Genomic DNA, 26955 nt, shown 5'->3' with positions numbered 1-26955 from the left:
CGGAAACATTCACCTTTCAACTATGCAAGAGACAACCGAAGTGCTTCCTAAATATCATACATCAGGAATTTCCACATATATCTCACTATTGATCCCCATTCCTTGTCTGTGAGTCCACGGTCTGAAAATATTGACACCTTGTCCATTAGCATGCCAATTACTATAAATTTAGAAGTGATGTTACTAGCATTAATTCTTAAAATGCCAGATTATTTTGTAAAAAACCCCCAAAACATCAAAGGTTTTCTTCAAGTTAAAAAAAAATTCAGGAATTAACCAATCATGTCAATAATCTTTTCATTCATGAAAGCAGAACGGAAAATATTTTTGTTATGTATAAGACTTTAAAGAACAACACAAGCCAGTTCACTTCTTCAGCAAAAGATGCTGGTTGTAAAGGAACCAGGAATGAAGGGAAGTTTTTATTTGAAAATATGAAAAATTATCTACACTATTGAGATGATTAGTCGATCAATCTGGTTTTCCTTAACCCTGTGAGTAGTGAGTTTTTTTTCATGCTTGCTGACCCCCAGGAGTTTTTTTTCAAAAAATGAAATTAGTTCCAGTTACAGTTTTATTAACTAAAAATCATGTTTGTTTGATAACCAATTTATGAAAACATGAACATACATTAGCTTTTTTTTTTAACATTACTTTACACATTTTTAATCTAAATCAATCGTTCTCTGGATGGTCAGGAGGCACAAGGACACACATGAACGTTCATACTACTCAAGGGTTAAATAAGATCACATTCATAACATCTCTATACTTGTTAGGGCCCTGATATAACAATTTATTCTGAAAGTAGTGGTCATAGGCCTCTCTAACTGCAGGTCAAGTTTTTTTAATAGGAAGCCATAAATATTATTGAATATTCTTAAGAATTTAAAACATCATGATTTTTCAGCTGAAGATTTTTCAATTATTATATTTTTACTTATGTACAGAGTCAACAGAATCAACTAATTTTAAAATTTGCACAGGTCCAATGGGCCAATTTTAAGACATTTTGTAAATCTTGGCACTAGCATGATACTATTTAAATATACTATCAAACATACAGACATTAAAAGTGTGATTTAGTACCCTGGCTGGGTAGTTCAGTTGATTAAAGCATCGACCCAATACGCCAAGGTTGCATGTTCAATCCTTGGTCAGGGCACATAATGAGAATCAACCAATGAATGCATTAAAAAGTGTAACAACAAATCAATCTTTCTCTCTCTCTCTCTCAAATCAATAAAAAAATTATTTTAATTACTTAAAAAATGTGATTTAGGCTCTGACTGGAATAAAATTTACTTCATTGAACTTAATATTACATGAAACATTGTAGACTATTGGTAGTTTTGCCTACAATGACTCTCAAATCAATTGACTTTTTTCCTCATTAACTTTGGCATGAATAAAGTCTTAATTAAGAAAAATCAAGTTTTAAAGAAAAAAAAAAAGCACCTCCTTATTCCGTGAATTAGAAATCATTTGGCCAGGATTTTAACAGGTGAAATGTAGTTTACCTACAGCCACCGTTTCATTTACAGTACTGAAATATTGCTAAGTTCATTACGGTAAAAATGTATATTGATGGTTTTAGATTAGAGGTTAAATATTCTGAATTTCAAAAACATAAATAACTACTTATTAAATCCATGACATCTCAAAATATGAAAGTGGCGTTTCCAAAGCTTGTTTAAACTTTTCTTGTAACTCTAGCACTGCCGCAGTATGTATTTTGCCCTGGCAATACAAATTATACATTAGAAAAGTGATACCAATAGTTTAAATATTAAACATTAAGGTGTTCCCAATTGGTAAAACAGAATGGAAATCTTAATATAAAGTTGTTATCAGGACAGTTACTGTAAATTTCATTGTTCCTGACTTTCTTGCAGGTGGTGTATAGTAAGTAACAGTTCCTGATGCTTGAACTATAGCTTTGTGTAACTTTTAAATTTTCTGATACTGTGGTTATGAGCACTGGCATCTTTTCATACTGGTCAATCAATGGAATTTCAATGTTCAAGTAAAGTTAACCAATCCAAACAAGATGGCAGTGCACTTGTGATTCTGGAGCCACCTGCCGAATACTACATCACAACAAACTAAATAAACACATTCAAATGTATCCAGTGTGTGCTCAGCTTTGCTTTAAAAAAATCCCTAACAAATGAAGGTCAACGTGCCTTATTTTCTTAAAGGCTTGAACAAGGGTGTGTGATATAAAAGAGCTTTAGAAACTCCAAGGTTAAAACGTATGTGTTTTCCCTCACTTTTGTATTAGGTAGCTCATCAATTCAAATGTATGAAGAGTTTTATGTAACTTTTCAATGAGAAAAGGTCAAGGCCAAACACGTTTTGGTTTGTAAGTCTTGAGATAGTAGTACGAAACTCTAAACATCCCTTGCAGTTCTAAAGTTTTATAATTCTTCTAAAACATTTTCAGTTCTCGGAAGAAAACTAGATTTTAAAGTAAAACTGTCTAATTTTATGTAAGGGAAACTTCAGAAAACTTCATTTGGCACAAAATAATGACTAAAAAAATCTCTTTCCAAGAAAAATCTATATCATAATCATAAATAAAAGGCATTCTCATCTCTTTTTACTGAGAAATCTTAAATCAAAACAATTTCCCTGATAAAATGTGTGCAGCCACACACCAGTATGGCAACATATCATAATTTAATTTTCTAAGTCATCGGCTGAAATTTCTTCATAAGTTTTAGCTTATGAACAGTCAACATTCGAAAGCACTTCCAAAGGGGATGGAGAATGAAGGGTGTGGAGTAAATAACAGAATCTAGAACACCCACTTCTGAGAGACATGATGAATTTCCACCTAAATCTTGCCACTGTACTGAAAGAAACCTGGCAAGAAACTCTCTGTGCTTCCCAATTCAAGAATGTTTATCAAAACTAAAGACTTTCTTATTTACAGACCCATCCAGTAGTGTGTGACTTCTATAATTCTTAAGCCATTTAAACATGATGCAAATGTTAAATCACAGTGTAAATTTAAATATCCTTTTGTTAGTAAATTATTTTCATGTTCCAGATCATCATCTCTGGCAAGCGATACCTACTAGATGTCCAGCAGAAGCAGGCATCTACACTCCATGACTCAGCTGGACACAGAACAGATAGCTCCCATCACAAGAGAAAAAATACTATACAATGAATCTGCTACTACAACTAAAGACCAAATTTTGTCTGTCATACATTCATGGTGGGTATTATATGCTATCTTCCAACAGGAGGAAACTTGCTTGCATATTATGCTTCTGCTTTTCTCAAATGGAAAAGAGGAAATAACAAGGTGCTGGAGGGAGGAGCTCAACAAAGCTGCAGAGTTCTGACGTAACTGAGACGCCAGGCACAGAGCATCTGGCAAAGGATGTGCTCACATACTTTGAAAGTGCTCATTTATTCTTAAATACTTGTGCAGAGATGATTTCAGAGTTTAGGAATGCACGAGAATCATGAAATAATGATCCCATCTTGGAGAGCTTAAAAAGCAAACATTACCATCTCAAGAAACTTTACAGCAAGAAAAATGACCATCTTTTAAAAGTGTTGTAGAAAAAACACAAACCAAGTACAGAGAAATTGTGCTCAGAGACAACAGGATGAGAAAACAGGTGCATAATACACAGATGGAGGGAGAACACGTATCCTTCTGGAACCGTTACTATTATTGACATAGAGAAGAGACATTGTCCTGAAAGTTTAGTCAATGAGACACAGAAGCAACTATCAGGCGGTGAAAGTGAAGCAAGTTACCTATGCAGCAGGGAGAAGAAAAAAGTATGGAAAAGGTTCTGTGGTAAGAGCTTATTAGCTGGTCTGCAAACAGATCCAAGAAAAACGCCCTAATTTTAAACACGTTAGATATTGCACACTGAAAAATGAAAAAGGGACATTGAGAAAACTATTTTAAGTGTATTTAATTGCTGAGTGCCTCTTTGGCTAGCATTTGAAAGATCTTTATTTAGTCCTACCACTGATGCATTTTTCTGCTTTCCTATCTTTTTGTCTGCAAACCACCTAAAAGTTTCATTTTCTCTGTTGAACCTTGTTCTCTTTGACACATTACCACAATGGACCCTCTGCTTCAATCACACAGGATAATGTTAGAAAGTATGAATATTTTAGAGATTTGTAAAAAGGATTATTTTTTTTCTTCTGTTGTGAAATTATTTTGAACAGTTTCTAAAGACATGGTCACAGCCGCCTGAAGCATGTCTTCTTCACTCATAGCATCACCTGTTGGAAAAGAAAACATGTATTTCTTAGAATTTTCTGGGAAATTATCGGTCATCAAAAGGTAAGCTCTTAGAAAATATATTTGTTTGACTACTACAGTTTCCTTTCTGGTTTCTAAAATTTACATATAGTAAAATTCACTCTTTTACAGTTTTATAAGTTTTGACAAATGCATACAGTTGAATAACCACCAGCAGCACCCAGATACAGACTGTTGCACTGCGCCCCCAAATCCTCTTGTGCTGCCCCTTTGTAGACAGTCCCTGCCCCCAATCCTAGGCGACCACTGGTGCAGACTCTGCACTAGTGTCCCCTTTCCTGCATGCCGTCATAAATGGGATGATACAGTCTGTATGGAGTCTTTAGAATAGAACTTTTTTCCCTGAGCAGAGTGTACTTAACAAAATGCACTCTAAGTGAAAGAAAATTTAACTTTGTTGGGTATCTCAACAATCCGTTCCTTTCAAATAGATTTGTTTTGAAATATTTATTCACAGAAGTTGCAAAGATAGTTCAGACAGGACTTGTGGACACGGTGGCCCATTTCCCCCAATCTTACGTAAGTACAGCTCAAGCCCAAACCTGGGTATGGCACAGTGTGGTGTGTAGTTCTATGGTGGCTCAGCATATGTGATTTGTGTACCAGCACAGGACAGAGAACTGTTACAGCACCGCCAAGCTCTCCCTCTGGTGTCCCTTCGTGTTCACACCCTCCTCTCCCCGCTACCCTCCCTAACTGCAGGCAACCACTACATTGTTCTCTTTCTTTAGAAATCTGTCATTTTTAGAATGTTACACAAATAGTATATTATATAAGACCTTTTGAGGGTTTTTTCTTTTTTGCAGTCAGAATAATGCCCTTGAGAGTCATCCCAGTTGTCCCATGTACGAACAGCTGGTTCGTTTTTAACCCTGAGTAGCATTCCATAGTGTGGATGTACTCACTTATTTAACCATGTAGGAAATTTTGGTTGTTTCCAGTTTGGGGTTATGACAAATAAAGCTACTATGAATATTTGTGTACAAACTTTGCATGAACAGTTGTTTTCATTTCTCTGGGGCAGATGCCCAGGAGTAGAACTGCTGCTGGGTTGTATGATTAATGTATATTCAGTTTTTAAAGAAACTGCCGAGTTATTTTCCAGAGTGGATGTACCATTTCAAACAAAATGTAGAAACCTGACCCCCCTTTACCTCTGTACTCCCCCATTTATAAACCTTCTTAAATATTTCCTATTCAATATATATGTACTGAAAATCAAGTCAATGTTAGAGTTCTTGTTAATTATCAAACAATTGAGAAAACTCAAAAGAAAAGTCTATTGTGTTTACCTCTATTTTTACTCTATTGTTCTTTTACCCTTCCTGATGTTCCAAGATTGCTTCTTTGGCATTTCTGTTTAAAGAACTTCTTTTAGCCATATTTTAGAGTAGGTCTGCTGCGACAAATTCTCAAATTTTCCCCTTCATTCCTGAAGGAAACTTTCACTGTATATAGAAATCTAGGTTGGGAGTTCTCTTCTTTAACTGTGCCATTTCCTTCTAACTGCCAAGATTTCAGATGAGAAATCTACTGTCATTCAAATTGCTGTAAGCTAAGGTATTTCCAGTTGGTTTCAAGATTTCTTTTTCTTCTTTTTTTTAAAAATTATTTATTTATTTATTCATTTTAGAGAGGAGAGGGAAAGACAGAGAGAGAGAGAGAGGAGAGACAGAGAGAGAGAAGGGTGGGAGGAGCTGGAAGCATCAACTCCCATATGTGCCTTGACCAGGCAAGCCCAGGGTTTCGAACCGGCAACCTCAGCGTTTCCAGGTTGACGCTTTATCCACTGCGCCACCACAGGTCAGGCTCTTTTTGTCTTCTTTTTTTCAGAAATTAAACTATGTGTATCTTGGTATACATTTCTCTGGGTTTATCCTGTTTGAAGTCCATGGATGTTTTTAAATTTAAATTTTAATGTAATGTGTTTACATAGATTCCAGTGTCCCCCTGAATGAATCCCCTCACCCCCATGTTCCCCACAACATCCCCCTTCCCCCCTCCCCGCAATGCCCTCCCCCTTTCCCTCCGGGATTTGCTTTTCTGCTCTCTATAACGTTGTGTTATGTGTGTATAATTTCAGCAATCTCTTTCCTTTTTCTGATCCCTTCCTATCATCCCCTTTCCCTCTGTCTGCTTTCCCTCCAGACCCTTTGATCCCGCTTCTGTCTCTATTCCATTTCTCAGTTCATATTGTTCATTGGATTCCTCAAATAAGTGAGGTCATATGATATTTTTCTTTCTCTGCCTACCTTATTTCACTTAACATAATCGTTTCCAGGTCCATCTATGTTGTTTCAAAAGGTAAGATTTCCTTCTTTTTCATGGTCCCAGAGTATTCCATTCTGTATATGTACCACAGCTTTTTAATCCACTCGTCCACTGATGGGACACTTGGGCTGTTTCCAGATTTTTGCTATTATAAATAACGCTGCAATAAACATGGGAGTGCATTTCTTCTTTGAATCATTGATGTGGTGTTCTTGAAACATATTCCAAAAAGTGGGGTAGCTGGGTCAAAAGGCAGTCCAATTTTTAATTTCTTGAGGAATCTCCATACTGTTTTCCACAGAGGCTGCACCAGTCTGCATTCCCACCAGCACTGCAGAACGGTTCCCTTTCCTCCACAGCCTCGCCAGCACTTATTCTGTGTTGTTTTGTTAATGAGCGCCTTTCTGACTGGTGTGAGGTGATATCTCATTGTGGTTTTAATTTGCACTTCTCTAATGATTAGTGATGTTGGGCACTTTTTCATCTGCCTATTGGCCATCTGTATGTCCTCTTTGGAGAAGTGCCTATTCATTTCTTTAGCCCATTTTTTGATTGGATGCTTATCTTCCTGGTGTTGAGTTTTACAAGTTCTTTATAAATTTTGGTTATTAACTCCTTATCGGACGTATTGTCGAATATGTTCTCCCATTGTGTGGTTTGTCTTTTTATTTTGTTCATGTTGTCTTTAGCTGTACAAAACCTTTTTAGTTTGATATAGTCCCTTTATTTCCCTTGCCCGTGGAGATAAATCGGCAAATATATCGCTGCGAATGATGTCGGAGAGCTTGTTGCCTATGTTTTCTTCTAAGATGCTTATGGTTTCACGACATATTTAAATCTTTTATCCATTTTGAGTTTATTTTTGGAAATGGTGTAAGTTATTGGTCTAGTTTCATTTTTTTGCAGGTAGCTGTCCAATTTTCCCAACACTGAGTCTGACTTTACTCCATTGTATGCTATTACTTCCTTTGTCAAATATCAATTGTCCATAAAGGTACGGGTTTATTTCTGGATTTTCTGTTCTATTCTTTTGATCTATATGCCTGTTCTTATGCCAGTACCAAGCTGTTTTGAGTACAATAGCCTTGTACTATAACTTGATATCAAAAAATGTGATACCACCTTTTATTCTTCTTTTTCAAGACTGCTGAGGCTATTTGTGTTCCTTTTCGGTTCCATCTAAATTTTTGGAATATTTGTTCTATATCTTTGAAGTATGTCATTGGTATTTTAATAGGAATTGCATTGAATTTATAAATTGCTTTGGGTAATATAGACATTTTAATGATGTTTATTCTTCCTAACATGAGAACGGTATATACTTCCACTTGTTTGTATCTTCCTTGATTTCTTTTTATCAATGTTTTATAATTTTCAGAGTACAAATCTTTAACCTCCTTGGTTAAATTTACTCCTAGGTACTTTATTTTTTTTGTTGTTCCAATAGTGAAGGGGATTGTTTTCTTAATTTCTCTTTCAGACCGATCATTGTTGGTGTATAAAAATGCCTCTGATTTCTGAGTATTAATTTTATATCTTGCCACTTTGCTGAATTCCTTTATCAGGTCCAATAGTATTTTTGACTGTGACTTTAGGGTTTTCTATGTACAGTATCATATCATCAGCAAATAATGATAGTTTTACTTCTTCTTTTCCAATTTGGATACCTTTTATTTCTTCTTCTTGTCTGATTGCTGTGGCTAGGACTTCCAGAACTATGTTGAATAACAGTGGTGAAAGGGGGCACCCCCGCCTTATTCCTGATCTTAAGGGGATTGCTTTTCACTTTTGCCCATTGAGTATGATGTTGGCTGTGGGTTTGTCATAGATGGCCTTTATCATGTTGAGGTATGTTCCCTGTATTCTCACTTTGCTGAGAGTTTTGATCATAAATGGGTACTGGATTTTATCAAATACTTTTTCTGCATCTATTGATATTATCATGTGGTTTTTCTCCTTCCTTTTGTTTATGTGATGAATCACATTGATTGATTTGCTAATATTGTACCAGCCTTGCCTCCCCAGAATAAATCCCACTTGATCATGATGTATGATTTTTTTCATGTATTGCTAGATCCGGTTTGCTAATATTTTGTTGAGAATTTTTTTTTTTTTTCTGAAGCTGGAAACGGGGAGAGACAGTCAGACAGACTCCCGCATGCGCCCGACCGGGATTCACCCGGCATGCCCACCAGGGGGCGACGCTCTGCCCATCAGGGGGTGATGCTCTGCTCCTCCGGTGCGTCGCTCTGTTGTGACCATAGCCACTCCAGCGCCTGGGACAGAGGCCAAGGAGCCATCCCCAGTACCCGGGCCATATTTTGCTCCAATGGAGCCTCGCTGCGGGAGGGGAAGAGAGAGACAGAGAGGAAGGAGAGGGGGAGGGGTGGAGAAGCAGATGGGCGCCTCTCCTGTGTGCCCTGGCCGGGAATCGAACCCGGGACCTCTGCACGCCAGGCCGACGCTCTACCACTGAGCCAACCGGCCAGGGCCATTTTGTTGAGAATTTTAACATCTAAATTTATCAGGAATATTGGCCTATAATTTTCTTTCTTTGTGTTGTCTTTGCCTGGTTTTGGAATCAGAATTATGCTTGCCTTATAAAAGGAGCTTGGAAGTCTTCCTTCCTCTTGCATTTTTTGAAATAGCTTGAGAAGGATAAGAGTTAATTCTTCTTTGAATGTTTGGTAGAATTCAACTGTGAAGCCATCTGACCCAGGGCTTTTGTTTGTTGGGAGTTTTTTTGATAACTGTTTCTATCTCATTTGTTGTAATTGGTCTATTTAGGTTTTCTGATTCTCCCAGATTGATCTTTGAGAGATTATATTTTTCAAGGAATTTGTCCATTTCACCTAAGTTGTCTAATTTTTTTGTCATACAGTTCTTCAGAGTATTTTCTTAGAATCCTTTGTATTTCTGCTTTGTCAGTTGTTACTTCTCCATTCTCATTTCTAATTTTATTTATTTGAGTTCTCTCTCTTTTTTTCTTGGTGAGTCTGGTTAAAGGTTCATTGATCTTGTTTACCTTTTCAAAGAACCAGCTCTTGGTGTCATTGATCCTCTGTATTGTTTCTTTAGCCTCTATGTCATTTATTTCCGCTCTGATCTTTATTATTTCCTTCCTTCTACTTCCTCTGGGTTTACTTGCTGTTCTTTTTCTAGTTCTTTTTGTTGCAGGGTTGTTTACTTGAGCTTTTTCTAGCTTCTAAAGGTATTCCTGTAATGCTATGAACTTCCTTCTCAGGACTGCTTTTGCCATGTCCCATAAATTTTGAGTTGTTGTATGCTCATTTTCATTTGTTTCAAGGAAATTTTTTATTTCTTCCTTGACCTCATTGTTGACCCATTTGTTATTTAATAATATGATGTTTAGTTTCCAAGTTTTTCTATTGTGGTTAATTTCTAGTTTCTCTTCCATTGTGGTCAGAGAAGATGCTTTATATGATTTAAATCTTCTTAAATTTGTTGAGGCTCGTTTTCTGCCCTAACATGTGGTCTATCCTAGAGAATGTACCATGAGCACTTGAAAAGAATGTAAATTCTGCTGCTTTAGGGTGAAAGGTTCTGAAGATATCTATTAAATCCAGTTGATCTAGTGTGTCCCTTAATTCTGTTGCTTTGTTAATTTTCTTTCTTGAGAATCCAGTGATATTAGTGGGGTATTGATATCCTCTACTATTATAGTATTGCTGTTGATTTTGCCCTTTATGTCCATCAAAATCTGCTTTATATATTTAGGTGCTCCTATATTAGGTGCGTAGCTATTTATAATGGTTATATCTTCCTGTTGAATTGCTCCCTTTATCATTATGTAGTGACTTTCTTTATCCATTACTATAGCCTTTGTTTTAAAGTCTATTTTGTCTGATATAAGTATTCCTACCTCAGCTTTTTTTTCATTTCCATTTGCATGAAATATTTTTTCCATCCCTTTATTTTCAGTCTATGTGAATCTTTTGTTTTGAGCTGTGTCTCTTGTAGACAGCATATGTATGGGTCCTGTTTTCTTATCCACGGAGCTACCCTATGTCTTTTGATTGGAGCATTTAATCCATTTACATTTAAGGTATTATTGATATGTAGTTGTTTATTGTCATTTTATTCTTTAAATCTACATTCCTCTTTTCCTAGGTTTTTCCCCTCCCCTTTGTTCTGTTTACAGCAGGCCCCTTAACATTTCTTGTAGCATTGGTTTGGTTGTAATGAATTCCTTGAGGTTTTTTTGGTCTGGGAAGCTTTTTATTTCTCTTTCAATTTTAAATAATAGCCTTGCTGGATGGAGAAGTCTTGTTTGTAGGCTCTTGTTTTGCATTACTTTGAATATTTCTTGCCATTCCCTCTGGTCTCTAATGTTTCTGTTGAGAAGTCAGATGTCATCCTTATGGGGGCTCCTCTGTAGGTACTAGATTGCTTTTCTCTTACAGCTTTTAGTATTCTTTATCTCTTAATTTTTTGTATTTTAATTATGATGTGTCTTGGTGTTGGCCATTTTGGGTTCATCCTTAATGGAATTCTCTGTGCTTCTTGAACTTGTATGACTTTTTTCTTCATCAATTTAGGGAAGTTTTCAGCTATTATTTCTTCAGTCAGATTATCCCTTATTCTTTCTCTTTTCCTTCAGGAACCTCTATAATGCGGATGTTATTTCTCTTCATGTTGTCACAGAGCTCTCTTAGAGTTTCCTCAGATTTTTTGAGCCTCTTTTCTTTTTGCTGCTCTGCTTCCATGCTTTCGTTTATCTTGTCCTCTAACACGCTGATTTGATCCTCAGCTTCATCCATCCTGCTTTTAATTCCTTCCAGTGTGGTCTTCATTTCTGATATTGTATTTGTCATTTCTAACTGATTCTTTTTTAAGATTTCAGGGTCCTTTTTGATGCTTACAATTTCTTTAGGTGCTCAAGTCCATCTATTGTTGCTTTGAGATCCTTAAGCATCCTAACAATCATTATTTTAAACTCTGTATCTGGTAATTTGGTTACTTCCATTTTATCCAGATCCTTTCCTGAGGATTTTTCTTGTTGTTTCATATGGCTCATGTTTCTCTGTCTTCCCATTGTTTCTGTTTGTAGTTTGCAGGATTGTTTGAGTTGTGGTCTCTTTAACTAGTAGAGCCACTTTTCCATTTTCTATATTTTAACTGAGTCAGGTGTGAGGAGCCCTTCCTTAAGATGTCACTCTAACAAGAGTTGTTAGGTCCTGAACTGATGCTCTCTGTATCCGACCTCTGGATGTGCCCTCACTGAACCTTCTTGGCTGGAGCCTGGAACAGAGCAGTGGGGGTCACTGCCTATGACTGGCCCTTATCTATCTTTTTGGAGCAACAGGCGATCCAGATCCTGTGGCTGCCTCTGCTGAGCCCAGGTGCCATTGTTAATATCAACTTAGGCTGGCATTTATCTACTTTTGGCCTAGAGGATGTTCATTTAAATGTTCAGGTTCTCCTGATATTCGTTTTCTGCTGCCTCTTATTGGTGGCTACTTGTTGGGCTCAGTACTATAAATTAGGGGTTAGGAAAGGTATTGGATGTGGCTTGCCCCTAAGCCTCAGGTGTCGTTCTATCCAACCTTCTTTTTTATTTTATTTTATATTTTTCTTTCTTTTCAGCCCTGCGAAGGGTGTGGCTTTTGTGTTCCGGAGGTGTGGTCTGTCTGCAGGACTGCCCCCCCACTACTGCTGCCTCAGGTGTTCAGGCACGGGCATTGCTGGTGCCAGCCCACCATTGCGGTTGCTGTGGCTTCCGCCTAGCCTCTGCAGGTGAGACTGCTCGTGTGTGCCTAGTCTGCAAGCCTTGGCCAGCCCCCAGGTCCACCTTGCCCCCATGAGCGGGACTGTATTTATGTGCTTGGGATACAGCCACGACCAGCTCCCGGCTTCCACCCCCATGGGTGGGACTGCATTCCCACGTTCTGCGACCAGCAGCCCTCGGGTGAGCACTCAGCAGTATGGGGGTGGTGTTGTAGCTCAGACTTTAGCACTCAATACTGTTTCCCTGACGGGCTTCCTGCTTCTAAGAGAGTCTGCTCTGAGTGTAGCAGGAGAGCTTCCATTTGGCTGGTGACCTGCTTCCCTTTGCTAGTATTGCTGGTTCCAGGAAAAATATTCACTTTAGATTTGGGTAGTGACTCAGCCCAGGGGTTAGGGTGTTAGGGTGGCTGCCTCTCAAAGTGATTCTCCCTGTGCTTCCTAGATTACATTCTCTTCCTGCTACTCTGGTCCTCTCAGCTCTCCCCATCCCCTGGAGTTTCTGGTGAGTGGTTGTACAAGAGGTTTTCTGCATGGTCCCTTTAAGATGAATCCTGGGTCTGAGAAATCTGTCTCTCACAAACAGTATCCTGACTTGTTTCATAGCCAAATACAGTCCGTATGCCTCTTCTAGGCTCCGGGGCTGCAGGGTAGGGCTTTGGTTCTGGTGCCCAGGATCCTCCCCTCTCTGGTAAAACCCCACCACCACGCAAATCCCTCTGGGCCACAGCTCGCTCCTGGGAGCTGGGCAGCCATCTCTGTGTTTCCACTTTTCCTACCAGTCTCAGTGTGGCTTCTTCAGTGTTCCTTGGTTATAGATTCCTCTTGGGTTAGGCCAAAGTTGGTTTTTCCAGACAATACTCCTTAAAATTAAGTTGTAATCCACTTTAGTTCTGGGAGGTGGAAGTTGCAACGTCTGCCTACTCCATCGCCATCTTGCCATCCACCATTGATCTTCTTGAATTTGTAGGTTTCTATCTTTTGACAAATTTGGAGAATTTTCAGTCATTTCTTTCAATACTTATCCAGTCCAATCTTTCTCATCTTCTTACTGGATTCCCATGGCAGATACGTTAGTTCTTTTATGATAGTACCACAAATCTCAAAGGCTGTTCATTTTTTTCCAGTATAATTCTTTCTGTTGCTCAGTGTAGGTAATTTCTATTGTTGTTTTCAAGTTCATTGATTCTTTCCTGTCCTTCCAATGGCTGGTTAGATTCATCCACTGAGTTTTAAAATTTCAGTTATTGAGTTATTGCTATTTTTCAGTTCTAAAAGATCCACTTCGTTCTTTTTTATAGCTTTTGTTTCTTCACTAAGGCTATTTTTCTAATTGTTTCAACCATGTTCATAATTGCTCATTGTAGCATTTTTATGATGGCTGTTTAAAGATCCTTGTCCGAAAACTCTTAACATCAGGGTCATCTCAGCGATGGTGTCTATTAATTCTCTTTTGTTACTCATGTTGAAATTTTCCTGGCTCTTGGAATAATTTTGATTGAACCCTGGGCATCTGGGTATTAAAAGATTGTGAATCTTATTTAAATCTTCTCTTTCAGCATGTCCCCGACACAGCACCAGTGGGGAAAGAGTACTGTCTTCCTGCTGTCAGGTGGGGAGGGTGTGATCACAACTGCCGTACACACATGGGCATCTGGCTTCTCACTGTCTTCCACTGACCGCTACCTGACCGTGAGGGTAGGAATCCCTGTTACTACTTCTCACCAACACTGTGGAGGTGTCCTTGTTACTGCCTCAAATCAGTGACAGTCCTGAATCTCCACTGAGCCTCTTCTGACACCACCCAGGCAAGAAGCCAGAGGGATGCCTCTTTATTTCTGGATGCAAGTCCAGGCTCTGTATGACCAATGACACCATGGCAAAAGGGGCCTTGTCGTCTCCTGGAAAACAACAGCTCCCTGTTTGGCTTTCTCTGACATCACCTTGGCCAGGGGACAGGGCAGGTGCACCTCATTACTAGCAGGTGGAGATGCTGGTCTGGGCTCTCACTTGACTTTTGCTGACAGGGTGAGGTGGAGGAAGGGCCAGGTTATTTACCTACATTAGCTACTAGGGTGTTTACTGTCTAAAAGTTTCTGTCTTGCTATGTGGTGGGTTTTTCCCTTGGTTTGTGCCTTTGGCTTCCCTGGCATGATGCCCATGACAGACGAGGCAGAAAGAAAACCCAGGCCACTCACCACGATGTCATTCTTCTGGTTCTGAGCTTCCTGGCCTGTCTTCTTTCCACATCTCAGATTCTTATGTTTGCTTAACACAAATGCTCAAGGTTGTTAGCTGGACTTAGCAGGAATAAAAAAAAGCACCAGTTCTTTCCTTTCTGTTGCTGATACAGTCTACTGTTTGGATGTGCCAGGGTCTGTGTCTCCATTTGCCAGCGGAAAGAAACCAGGCAGTTTCCAGTTAGAGGTAATTATGAACAAAGCAGCTCTAAGCATTCACATGCAAGTTTCTTTGTGAACCTGTTTTTTGTCTTGGTTATACACCTAGCAGTGGGAATACTGGATCACATGGTTCAGTTTACTTTAGGTTTATAATAAAATACTAAAACTGTTACATCTCTACAAATAGAGTATGAGAGTCCCAGCTGCTCTGATCCTTGCCAGCCTTTGCTATTGTCAACCTGGTTTTAATGAAACCATTGTCATAGGTGTGTAATGGTATCTCATTGTGGTTTCAGTTTGATTTTCCTAGTAATGAGTGATGCTGTTCATCTTCTCATGTGCTTATTTGTCCCCACATACTTTATTTGGTGAAGTGTCTATTCAAATCCTTTCCCCATTTTGTGAGTTGCTTCCTTATCTCAATTTAGAGATTTCTTCACACACTGTTCTTAGAAGTCTTTGGTTGGATACAGCTTTTCACAAAACTTCTACTACCAACAACTGGCCAAAGTTTCACTCTTAAACCAAGGGCTGATACAGAACTCTAGACTTCCTATGGCTCTTTAGACTATATTCAGATGTTCTTAGTTTTCCAGGGGGTAAAATGTATTTATTTTCTACCTAGTAATATGCATTACCTCTGAGGAACTTTTGTAGCATGTACTGATTACTGTGAAGTTGTAGGTATCATTTATACTTTTAAAGCAAAACATTCCTTGAGTGCTCTAGTCTGCCTGCTCCTTAATCCAGGGAAATTTGGATTAAAAATCCAGTCAAAGTCTCAATACAGCCAAAAAAAAGAAGAGAACAACCCATAGGCAGAAACCACACAGAGCCTGTGTGTCACATTGTGTGCAGGTAACAAGCGTGATGTATGGTTGGAGGCGTACCTAGACCACTGCCCAGTGCTCCTGAACTCATGCTCGGCGTTTCACACGGGTGTGAAGGCTGTCCTGCAGGTCCTGGTGAATCCTGCTGCTGCTGCTGCTGCCGCTGCTGCCTGAACACGTGAAAGAGAACGCATATTAGGAAAACAAAACCTGGGAACAAACACACTGTGAGAAACACTAGTCACGTGGAAAATAAATGGTTCCACAAAGTGACCACGTGAACGCCACAAAAAACGCAAGAGCGATCAGTCTGATTGTGTGTGTGTGTGTATATATATTAGTTAAAAGTATCCACAAAAAACGCAAGAGCAATCAGTCTTATATATATATATATATATTTTATATATTTCCAGGGGATCCAAGGAAACCTAGACATAAAATTTGAATTTACCAAGAAAATTAATAGGTAGGTATTTTTACCACAAAATAACACATTGTACAAAAGGATTTACTGATAGCTACTTTTATGCAAATGTGTTGGTTTACAGATCCTTAATATTGTGGGAGCTCACTGAAAATAGCACCTTTAAGAAAAAGAAAGCATGTCAAATTACCATGTGAGTTAATGTCACCTTCCACGGTCACCTCCTTTCTGTCACTGAGATCTGAGCTTAGAGATCTCCTAGAGATACCTTTCTGCTCACCCTCCTAAAGTAGCCACCTGGCATTCTCACTATCTCATCGCTCATTTTAATTTTCAGCATAAACTTATCACCACCTGGTATCTTCTGCCTGTCTCCCTCTTTAGAGGATAAGCTAACAGGAGCCCACACTGCATCCTGTTTGTTGACCAATGCATAAAACTGAGCAGTCGTGTAGCAGGCATCCACCAATGAGGAATGCAGGGAATGAAAGCTATTTAACACACACTGTCAAGTTTCAGCAATATCTAGAGCAGTGGTCCCCAACCTTTTTTGGGCCACGGACTGGTTTAATGTCAGAAAATATTTTCACGGACCAGCCTTTAGGGTGGGACAGATAAATGTATCATGTGACTGAGACAAGCATCAAGAGTCAGTCTTAGACAGCTGTAACAGAGGGAATCTGGTTATTTTTAAAAGTAAAACATCATTGAGACTTAAATATAAATAAAACGGAAATAATGTAAGTTATTTATTCTTTCTCTGCGGACCAGTACCAAATGGCCCACGGACCGGTACCAGTCCGCGGCCCGGGGGTTGGGGACCACTGATCTAGAGCATTAAAACACGTTATTCCTGTATTTTTTGAAGCAGGGAAAACAATATCATAAACATGATGGCTATGATGTAATATGTAGGACCTTGCACTTAGAAAAGACACACTGAGCCACTGAGATATAATGAGAAATCATGTTGGCAAGTTATTCTCAAATGGTGCAGAAATGTTAACAACTGGGGAGTCTGAGTGAAGGTATGAGGAGCTCTGTGAACTACTGCTGGTTTTATGGATGATTAAAATGACTTCATATATTCATATATGTGCTATAATTTTAAAAACTTAAAAATAGTCAACAGTCTGAGAATCCATAGCTTTCAAAAAATGTATGAAAGGATTTTTAAAGGAACCAGAGTTTTAAAATTACCAGTAACACTATTAATAGAATAACATCTCTTTTCTAGAGTCCGCCTTAATCTTGTGTTTTAAATATGAGCAACAAAGGAGATCTGAACAGCGGGGAATGGCCATTTCTCCCACTTGGCCTCTGAGCCCGCATACTGACGTGTGTGTAGGTCTGTGACTTTCCGGAGTGCACGGCTGATGGGGTACCCGTGGGCAGCATGCTCCACCAGCACACCCGGTTCTAGAACGTGGCACGAGAGACAGGCTGTAAGTTATGTAGATTTCCTCGCACGTCAGGCATTTTTGCATGCCCTTATCTTCCACCAGTCAAGAAAACAGGTCAGAATGCAAGGGAGTGATGAGTGAGACAGTGATTTTAGAGGGGTAACTTTTATTCCACTATAAATTCATGAAAAATGTGTGAGAAGTAAATGAATTACCAACCTTGAAACAATTCTAACACCTTGAACATGTGCTGACACTATAAGATAGAATGTGTCTAAATAGCACTCAGCACCTGTTCGCACTGTGCCTTCTAATATGCCTTCAGTATCAGAGTCTAGAGAGCCAAAAACTACATGTCGTAAACAGCCTTACACCTAGGATTCTGGAAACCAATTAAGCACTTGCGTGAGCTCTAAAAGGCAGAAACGAGAAAAGCAGCACAGCCACCTTCCTGCTGCTCTGCTTGTTCTCTGCTAGCAAGTAAAGTCACAGAGATGCCAGTCCCAGAATTCTGCTTCTGCAAGCGCGGTGGCGGCTAGACTTCACGTTCCCAAGTCTCTGTGTCTAGACAACTGTGGTGGCAGTTTCCCGGTCCTAAGAGCAGAGCTCTGGCAGTGTGTTCTTCAACCCAACATCCTGACTCCCCACCACCAACCTGGGCAGTGGTTGCAGCTCTTCTAACAGGTTGGAATTCTGGAGGCCTGGCCTACAGCCTGCTCTTCCTACAACTGTGTAAGGCTTCATAGCTGCGTTAATTACTTTTCTGCTTAAAACACCTCTGGTAGTTAATGTTTCTGAAACTGAACCCTGACTAAGCCATGCCACTGGAGCGTTGGCTCAAGAAAAAGGCAGTAAAAAAAAAACAGCAATCCATGACCACGAACAGTGCTTGTTTTCTTCCCTGGTGGGAAAGTTTTTAAGTGACAGAGAGAAAGAATCTGCATCCTTTCAGACTTACACCTGTGAGAAGATATTAATGCTAACATAATCTATGGACACTTTACAGTTTACGAAATGGTTTTATACACCTTGCCTATTTTGATGCTCATACCATGTGAATTAATGCAGCTTTTGCAATGACATAGCTGATACAATAGTTTTGCTTGGGGTTTTATGATAGATAAAATGGATTTGCAGATTACTACTGGAAAAAAATATGGCTATAAAAATATTTAATAACTCTTAATCATAATGTAAGAGTTTGTAACAGGTAGATTTATTTATTTATTTATTCATTTTAGAGAGGAGGGGGGTGATAGAGAGAGAGAGAGAGAGAGAGAGAAGGGGGAGGAGCAGGAAGCATCAACTCCCATATGTGCCTTGACCAGGCAAGCCAGGGTTTTGAACCAGCAACCTCAGTGTTCCCAGGTTGATGCTTTATCCACTGCGCCACCACAGGTCAAGCGTAACAGGTAGATTTTTAACAGTATTTTCATGGTTCATGCATGAATGCTGGGGTTAATACATTATGTATAAAACTTTAAATACACTACAAGAAAAAAACCCTATACATCTGAATACTAAGCACCAGGTCAGTTTGGAGAGGGTCATAGGAAGAGTTAGCTCAATAACCTTAGAGCCACATTCCCAAAAATGGATGCCAGACAGACAAGGACCATCCAGGTTCAGTAATCAGAAATTCTAGTGAAGGGCAAAGATTAGTTTCTCAGCTTCTTTACTAATGAGAGATTTGCTCTTAACTCTTCTCAGCAATGTGTAACTAAATATTCTCTAGTTCTCCTTAAGTTCCCACCAGTATTTTTAAGATCAAACCAGAGGCAGAGGATGAACAGCTGAAGCTGGAAACCATCACTGTGCAGCTTCCTCTCCAGCCAACACTCTCCAACCAGGGAGGGGCCACACCGAGGCTCCACCGTTATGGAAGGGCGGGCGCAAGGCTGACTACAACATCTGCACTAGTTAGCACCGGCATTGCACTGGTTATACTCTACCCATTCATTACGGAATGTCACTGCATTATTCTTTCTACTCTGAAAGGTTGAATGTATTTGGAACTGCCACATTTCTAATTTAAAAGTTCTAAAAAAAAATTTTTAAGTAGGATTTGTTTTTATACTTTAAAGATGTTTTCCTTTTTTTAGATGTACTTGTGAATTTTGTAGATTCTCTATAAAGCATGTCTGTTTGGACAATTTTATTCTGGCAAAAAATAAAGTCTGAAAAAACATGGCAGAAGTATCACTAGGCAATTGTTCTGGAAAGCAGTTTAGAAATCTGTGCCAAGGCCCTAAAAATAAAAACGTTCATGTCCTTTAACCCAAAAAATCTGACATCCTCAGAATAATTAGATAATGAGGATTTGAGGCATGGTCAGTACAAGGATAGTTTATTGCACTATTAATTATAATAAAAAGTCAAAATGTTCATATGTAAATTATATACATTCATTTTATAAATATGTAGCCTATTTACAAAGAATACTTACTATTGTGGGAAAATGGGTATGACTAATATATATGTATATCTGTGTGACTAGAAGAAAATGTGTCAAAATACTAACATTAGTTATTAAAGGATAGTAAGATTATGTTCTTTTCATTTTGAGATATGTTCAAATAAATTTTCTAGTGTATTAGTTTTCATGTCATAAGGAGTTTTAAGTCATTTTTAATATGATACTAACTAGATATTTGATGATCTTATACAATTACCATTAGTAATTATCATGTGATAATTATTAACATTGTGTGACAATAGCATTTGGCTGTTACAAAGTACCGAAATAAATATGGGTGAAATGGTATGAGAACTTAGATCTGTTACACAGCGACCCCAGCTGGGGCGGAGGGTGAAGAGCAGGGCGACCAGGCACAGGAAGCCCCGACTGCTCATGTGCGGAGGTTTGTTGAATCTGGGCAACAGGTAGGCAGGGTTCATTATGCTGGCTTCTCTACTTTTATACAAATTTTAAGTGTATCATATTAAAAAAATAAAGAGTTAATTTTAAAATTTAAAAGGAAGGGAAAAGCACTACTAAGCACTATTTTGAGATTTTATAAATAATTAAATCCATTAATCTATCACTGAATAAAGGCTGGAAATATCTCACATTAAGAGGATGTCAGCTGATCAGAACTTTCCTTCATATACTTCTGAGTTGTAACTTAAAAAGAAAACAGAAAACAAGGCAAATATTATCTTCATTACACCATCAAATGTAAAATGCTCCAATATCTTAAGATACTGCTAAAATACCGCCAATTATGACTAAAAGACGTTTCTCAGGTACAGAGATGTTGAAATGTAAGAATATGTGCATCTCAGAACTGACGAAATACAGTGAATTAACAGGCCCGAGGAAGCACTGGCCTTCTGGTTTCTGATCTGGGATCGGGGGATCTGAATATCGATCACAGATCTTGTAATCTTTACAATGGATTTTTATCATTAAGAAATGCCAAAGGGAAGAATTAAAATGATAGCTACTGGAAAGAATGGTATTTTTATGCAGTAAATTTTCTATTTTAAGAGCATTTATAAAGCTGGGCACAAGTTAGGTCTCTGGAGCTGAGGATTCAGATTACGGCCTGCCCTCACATCCTGCTGATGGCCGCAGCCCCCACTGGAGGAGCAGCGAGCAGAGCTGGTGGCCACCATCTGCACTGGGGAGCGTGCCCGCCACCACGACGCTGTTCCCGTGAACCGACAGAAGACCATACAGGATTAGAGAAACAAGCACATTCAAAGGATCATTAGACATCGTTCTTTCCTTGACAATTCTACCGTACAGGGTTTCCATCACCCCATTTCATGTAAATTTAATTAGTGTTGGGGCAAAGTTTTTCCCTAAAACTACATTTCACGGTTTATTGGGAAATAAAAAAAAAATTTCCCCAATGATGAAAGAGAAAGGAGAGAGAGTAACAGAAGTATCAACCTGTTTGGCTCTGTTGTTCCATTTAGTTGTGTACTCATTGATTGCTCCTCCTGCGCGCCTTGACCAGGGGTCGAACCCATGACTTCTGGCATGCCAGACTGACGCTTTTTTTATCCACTGAGTCACCTGACCAGGGCCTATTCATTGTCAATTTTTTAAAAGTACATTCAAATGTTCACAGGGTCAGGCAGTAACCAGTCTTTTAAAAAAAAATAGAATCCTAAATAAAGTAAATAGCTTAAGCCAAAGCTATAAGTTCATAAATAGACAAAATAGCCAAAGTAAATGCTGAATATGCAATTTTAATACTGTATCAACTACTTTACTTTTCAAAGTAGGCTTCTCTTCTCTTCCGTAATTCTTCTGAAGTAAGACGTGTACCTGATGTCTGTGGAATATCTTGAGAGATATTTCTGGAACTACCTGAAAACAAAAGAAAACAGACCAAAAAACAATCATTTTATTTATCAGGTAAAGTAACAATATGTTTATACTTATGTAAACAAGCTTTTAAAAACTTTTCTTCTTAAAAATATTCTGCTATTTAGTGTTTCCTTTATCCCTCCTACCTCAATGCCCCACTCATATTTCAGGCTGGGACCTACTCCTAATTTAGAGCTCTCTTTCCTCCTTTTGCCAACTTCTATTATGAATCTACCTTTGCCATCCAGCTTAGTGTATCCCCAGGTTCTCTTTACCATGCCACAGTCGCAGAGCTCCAGGGAAAAGCAACCTGCTCTCATCTCTCCAGGCAGAGGAGAACAGAAGCTCCATATCCACGCATGCTGCAAATGGCTTTTCCAGTCTACCTGAATCATTACCAGCTAGAAGCAGCAGTCATTGGGACTTGGACATGAGCTGCAAAGTATAGAATGGTAACAACAATTCCAGTGCCATGCGGACTTTTCCTGGATGTGGACTTTTCCTGGACTCCTGCTCCCTGTGACAGCTCCTAACAGACTGAACGGTGGTTGGGTTGCATTGGTGATGGGGCCAACTTGGACTTGGTGAACATGTTAAGGACACTACTCTTTTATGGATTCTTGCTGTATTGGCCAAGAGTTTGCTTAAAGGCTTTTAATCACTGTAAAAAAATAGAAGACTGGATAAAGAAGATGGGGCACATATACACCATGGTATACTATTCAGCTAGAAGAAATGATGACATCGGATCACTTACAGCAGAATGGTGGAATCTTGATAACATTATGCGGAGTGAAATAAGTGAATCAGAAAAAAACAAGAACTGCAGGATTCCATACATTGGTGGGACACAAAAGTGAGACTAAGAGACATGGACAGGAGTGTGGTGGTTACGGGGGGTGGGGGGAGGGAATGAGGGAGAGGGGAAGGGGGAGGGGTACAAAGAAAACTGGATAGAGGGTGACGGAGGATGATCTCTCTTGGGGAGATGGGTATGCAACAGAACTAAATGACAAGATAATCTGGAAATGTTTTCTTTGAATATATGTACCCTGATTTATTGATGTCACCCCATTAAAATAAAAATTTATTTATAAAAAAAATATTCTATTATTCTGTAAATATTAGAAAGGTAGATCAATCTAACCTGTGTCCACTATAATCAATGCTGTTACCCAACTGTGGTAGCCGAGGTGAGGAAGGTAGGAAGGTAGGAAGAGCCATTACTATCACTCTTGTGTGTTCTCTTCAACTTATCAGACATTAAATCTCTACTTTCAAAAGTACACAATTTCTTAGAAGCAACTTAAAATGAATGATGATAACACAAACGTATTCTCTCTGTTCCTTTATCCTCAAAAATTTGAGTCCTACAAGAAGTCAAGTATGTTTCCATGGTCTCATTTATTGCACCAGCCAGAGAGTTTGCACAAACTGAGAAATAAAGTGGTAAGAAGAGTGAATTACACAAAAATACCTAAAATTATAAAAGCTGGTGTCTGCTATTACCTCCATTTTGTTTAGCTATTTAAGGAATTTAATGAATCATTTCATTAGAAAGTAGAAGGCAAAATCATAGTAATTAGATAAAGCAAAACTACTAAAAGGAACTCCTCACTCTTATGTAAGCCACTCTGAGCTCCATCCCCGACATTTCCCTCCGCATGGGCTCCCTATGGGTACATCTCCCCTCTCCTCTGCTGATGGGCTTACAGCCCTATGAGAGCAGGCCCATCCAGGTGAATTTAAGGTGTAGGCTGCACAGACACCAATGTTACATCAATGTATATTCTCTGTCCAGGCCTTCCTTTGTGTCTAAGAGCATAGACATTTATGAAACAGCTGGTCTGGGTAAGAGTCCCCCCACTTTTGCCTATAAGAGTAACCTCAGTTTACTGCTGAGTTAGTCTAATATTATAACCAAATGCTATAACCAAAGTAGTCCTAAGATAACATAGGATGTTCAAGTTATTTACCGTATTTTTCGCTCCATAAGACGCACCTGACCATAAGACACACCTAGGGTTTTAAGGAGGAAAATAAAAAAATATTCTGAACCAAATGGTGTGTTAAAATATTTAATGAGGCCCTGGCTGGTTGGCTCAGTGGTAGAGCGTCAGCCTGGTGTGCAGAAGTCCCAGGTTCGATTCCCGGCCAGGGCACACAGGAGAAGCGCCCATCTGCTTCTCCACCCCCCCCCCCCTCCTTCCTCTCTGTCTCTCTCTTCCCCTCCCGCAGCCGAGGCTCCATTGGAACAAAGATGGCCTGGGTGCTGGGGATGGCTCCTTGGCCTCTGCCCCAGGCGCTAGAGTGGCTCTGGTCACAACAGAGCAACGCCCCGGAGGGGCAGAGCGTCGCCCTCTGGTGGGCAGAGCGTCACCCCTGGTGGGCGTGCCGGGTGGATCCAGGTAGGGGCATGCGGGAGTCTGTCTGACTGTCTCTCCCCGTTTCCAGCTTCAGAAAAAAAAAGAAAAATTTAATGAAATACCATATTTTTCACTCCATAAGACGCATGGGCATTTCCCCCTCCACTTTTGGGGGGGAAAAGTATGTCTTATGGAGCAAATAATACAGTATATTACAACAAAACTAAAAGAACAGCTGATTGTACATAAACACTGCTTCTGCAGCAACTGTCAAAGAACTTCGAATAGTTTCTTAACTTCCAGAAACGAAGACTGGTCTGCATCGTTCTTCAGCACCGAGAAGAACACGTCAGGACCTCTGTACCTTGCATGCTGAGCTGGATGGCCCTGCGGAGGTCCGCCTCTTCGTCCTCCATGTCAATCTGCTGGCGGCTCAGCGCCAGGGCCCGCTGCAGGTCCTCCTCCTCCTCATCCAACACTCCGGACCCGTCCTGTGCTTCTAAGGCTTGTTCTAGATCTGTTTTCTGGACTCTACAGAATGAAAGCACTGCTAATGACTACAGACCAGTTCTGCATTTCAGATATAAAGACATTTATAAAGCAAATATTTTATGGAAGTCAAAACTTACACATTTTCAGTCAACTGTAATTAAAGAGTATAATAAACCAAAAAACATACATTTTCTTGCAGCTAAGGTCTAATAACATATTGTGTTGTAATGTTACTCTAAGTTAATATATTTAAGTAACTCAAAGAGTTGATTCAAGTTTAAACCCATAAACTTCACTAAAATATATGGGTGTAAAAAAAATCACCAACAGTAAAAGGACCACCCATTCAATGTTAGCGTGAAAATGTAATTTATTTATTTATTTTTCCAAAGTGAGAAGCAGGGAGGCAGAGACAGATTCCTGAAAGCATCTGACCGGGATCCACCTGGCATGCCCAGCAGGGGGTGATGCCCTGCCCCTCTGGAGCGCTGCTCCGTTGCAACCGGAGCCATTCTAGCACCTGAGGTGGAGGTCAGGGAGCCATCCTCAGTGTTCGGGCCAACTTTGCTCTGGGGCAGGGGAAGAGAAGGATAGAGAGAAAGGAGAGGGGGAGGGGCAGAGAAGCTCCTGTGTGCCCTGGCCAGGAATCGAACTTAGTACTTCCACATGCTGGGGCCAACGCTGTACCGCTGAGCCAACCAGCCAGGGCCGAAAACGTAATTCTTGTAATGAAATACTATCATAGGGTCTACACTGCAGAGTTGAATTTACCTCTGTTCTTTTAGTTGTGCTAACTCTTCTCCAATTAGTTTTGGTCGATGCATCTGTTGGACCCTAATCATCTGCAGGAGTTGGTCAGCTTCACACTCTGGCAGATCACCCTTAACAACAAATATAGAATAACCTAAAAAAAGGCAAAAATAAACTAAAACAGCTAGTAAGAGATTCAAAATCAATTAAAAACGATAGCAGTGGAGAGGCAGCATGGTATACAGTAGTGGAAAGAATATAAATCGAATAGTCAGAAAACCCCTGGTCACTTACTGGCAGGGTGACCTAGGACAAATGAAGACTTTGAGCCTCACTTTCCTCACCTGTAAAATGGGAACAGCCATCTGATTACCAGAATAAAGGAAATTATACCTGGAAAGGCCCTCCTAAAACAGTGCTTGACAAGCAGACTGATCACTGCATGGGAAGAGAGCGGAGGTAAAGGAGCGGGTAAGACAGACCAGGAATCGGGAAGCGGCTGGCTTTGACCCCAGCTCTTGCGTTGCCTAGCTGCATGGTCTCTGGCCAGTCACTCTGCCCATCTATGTCCTGGTTTCTTCAATTGTTAAACGGATGATACTGGTACCTTCCTCAGAGGGCTATTGTGAGGACATGACCACATAATATATATAATAATGTGTAATATGTGTAAAATAAGTAATCTGTGGAAAGAGCTGCCCCCTCACCCTGAGCCTCTCTACTCCTGCTGAAAATGAGGTCTGAGAAACCAATACCTAAAATCTAGTCAAGGTATTAAAGGTGTCACTTGTCTTTTGAAAGAATTATACCAATCCTGTATAATTTTTATAAATATGATTCGAGAAAACCAAGGTTTCCCCAGTTGGATACTCCACATAAAAACTGAGTAACGGGGCCCTGGCCGGTTGGCTCAGTGGTAGAGCGTCGGCCTGGAGTGCAGAAGTCCCAGGTTCGATTCTCGGCCAGGGCACACAGGAGAAGCGTCCATCTGCTTCTCCACCCCTCCCCCTCTCCTTCCTCTCTGTCTCTCTCTTCCCCTCCCGAAGCCGAGGCTCCATTGGAGCAAAAGATGGCCCGGGCGCTGGGGATGGCTCCTTGGCCTCTGCCCCAGGCGCTAGAGTGGCTCTGGTCCCAACAGAGCGACACCCTGGAGGGGCAGAGCGTCGCCCCCTGGTGGGCGTGCCGGGTGGATCCCGGTCGGGCGCATGCGGGAGTCTGTCTGACTGTCTCTCCCCGTTTCTAGCTTCAGAAAAATAAAAAAAAAACCCCACAAAAAAAACAAAACAAAACTGAGTAACGGTGGGCTATACCCACGTCATTCTAGTCAACTGACATTTTTCTACCGTAAAATTTTCTTAAGTTTGGTACTTGTTACTGGATATCCTTTGTGAGCATTAATAGATAATGAAACAAATAATAACAAAAATTAAAAACAGATACTGAAAGAAACAAGGATCAAAAGTAACATTAACTGTGTCTGGGAAGCAAAGTGTAGGCAGTGTTTCAAGAAGGCAAGAACAGTCAGGAACTAAGGTTTAGGCATAAGAGAAAAGAGGTAGAAGGATATCAACTCAGAGTTACAATACTGTAATCTTATATGTAACTGGCAAGCGCTACATGAGGACCAATCAGTAGCAATAGGCATGCC

The 26955-nt window shown here is 39.8% G+C and overlaps 1 protein-coding gene across 2 annotated transcripts in view; it reads right to left on the bottom strand.

The window, feature by feature from the left end:
• Positions 1–219: 219 nt before the first annotated feature.
• ATXN3 (ataxin 3) overlaps positions 220–26955 on the bottom strand; it is a 40920-nt gene continuing 14184 nt past the window's right edge. The window contains exons 7-11 of one of the 2 annotated variants that reach the window (XM_066388315.1): positions 25329–25461; positions 24430–24596; positions 21603–21699; positions 15612–15721; positions 220–4263 (exon numbers count right to left, since the gene is read on the bottom strand). In XM_066388315.1, the coding sequence (XP_066244412.1) occupies positions 4169–4263; positions 15612–15721; positions 21603–21699; positions 24430–24596; positions 25329–25461 (602 nt within the window). In that variant the 3' untranslated portion in view covers positions 220–4168. Of the gene's footprint in view, positions 4264–15611; positions 15722–20447; positions 20503–21602; positions 21700–24429; positions 24597–25328; positions 25462–26955 lie in introns of those variants that run through there. The other variant, XM_066388314.1, reaches the window with a different exon arrangement.

The sequence above is a fragment of the Saccopteryx leptura genome, chromosome 6 (assembly GCF_036850995.1).
Source record: "Saccopteryx leptura isolate mSacLep1 chromosome 6, mSacLep1_pri_phased_curated, whole genome shotgun sequence".
Taxonomy (NCBI): Eukaryota; Metazoa; Chordata; class Mammalia; order Chiroptera; family Emballonuridae; genus Saccopteryx; species Saccopteryx leptura.
This window is presented reverse-complemented; position numbering and strand designations above follow the sequence as displayed.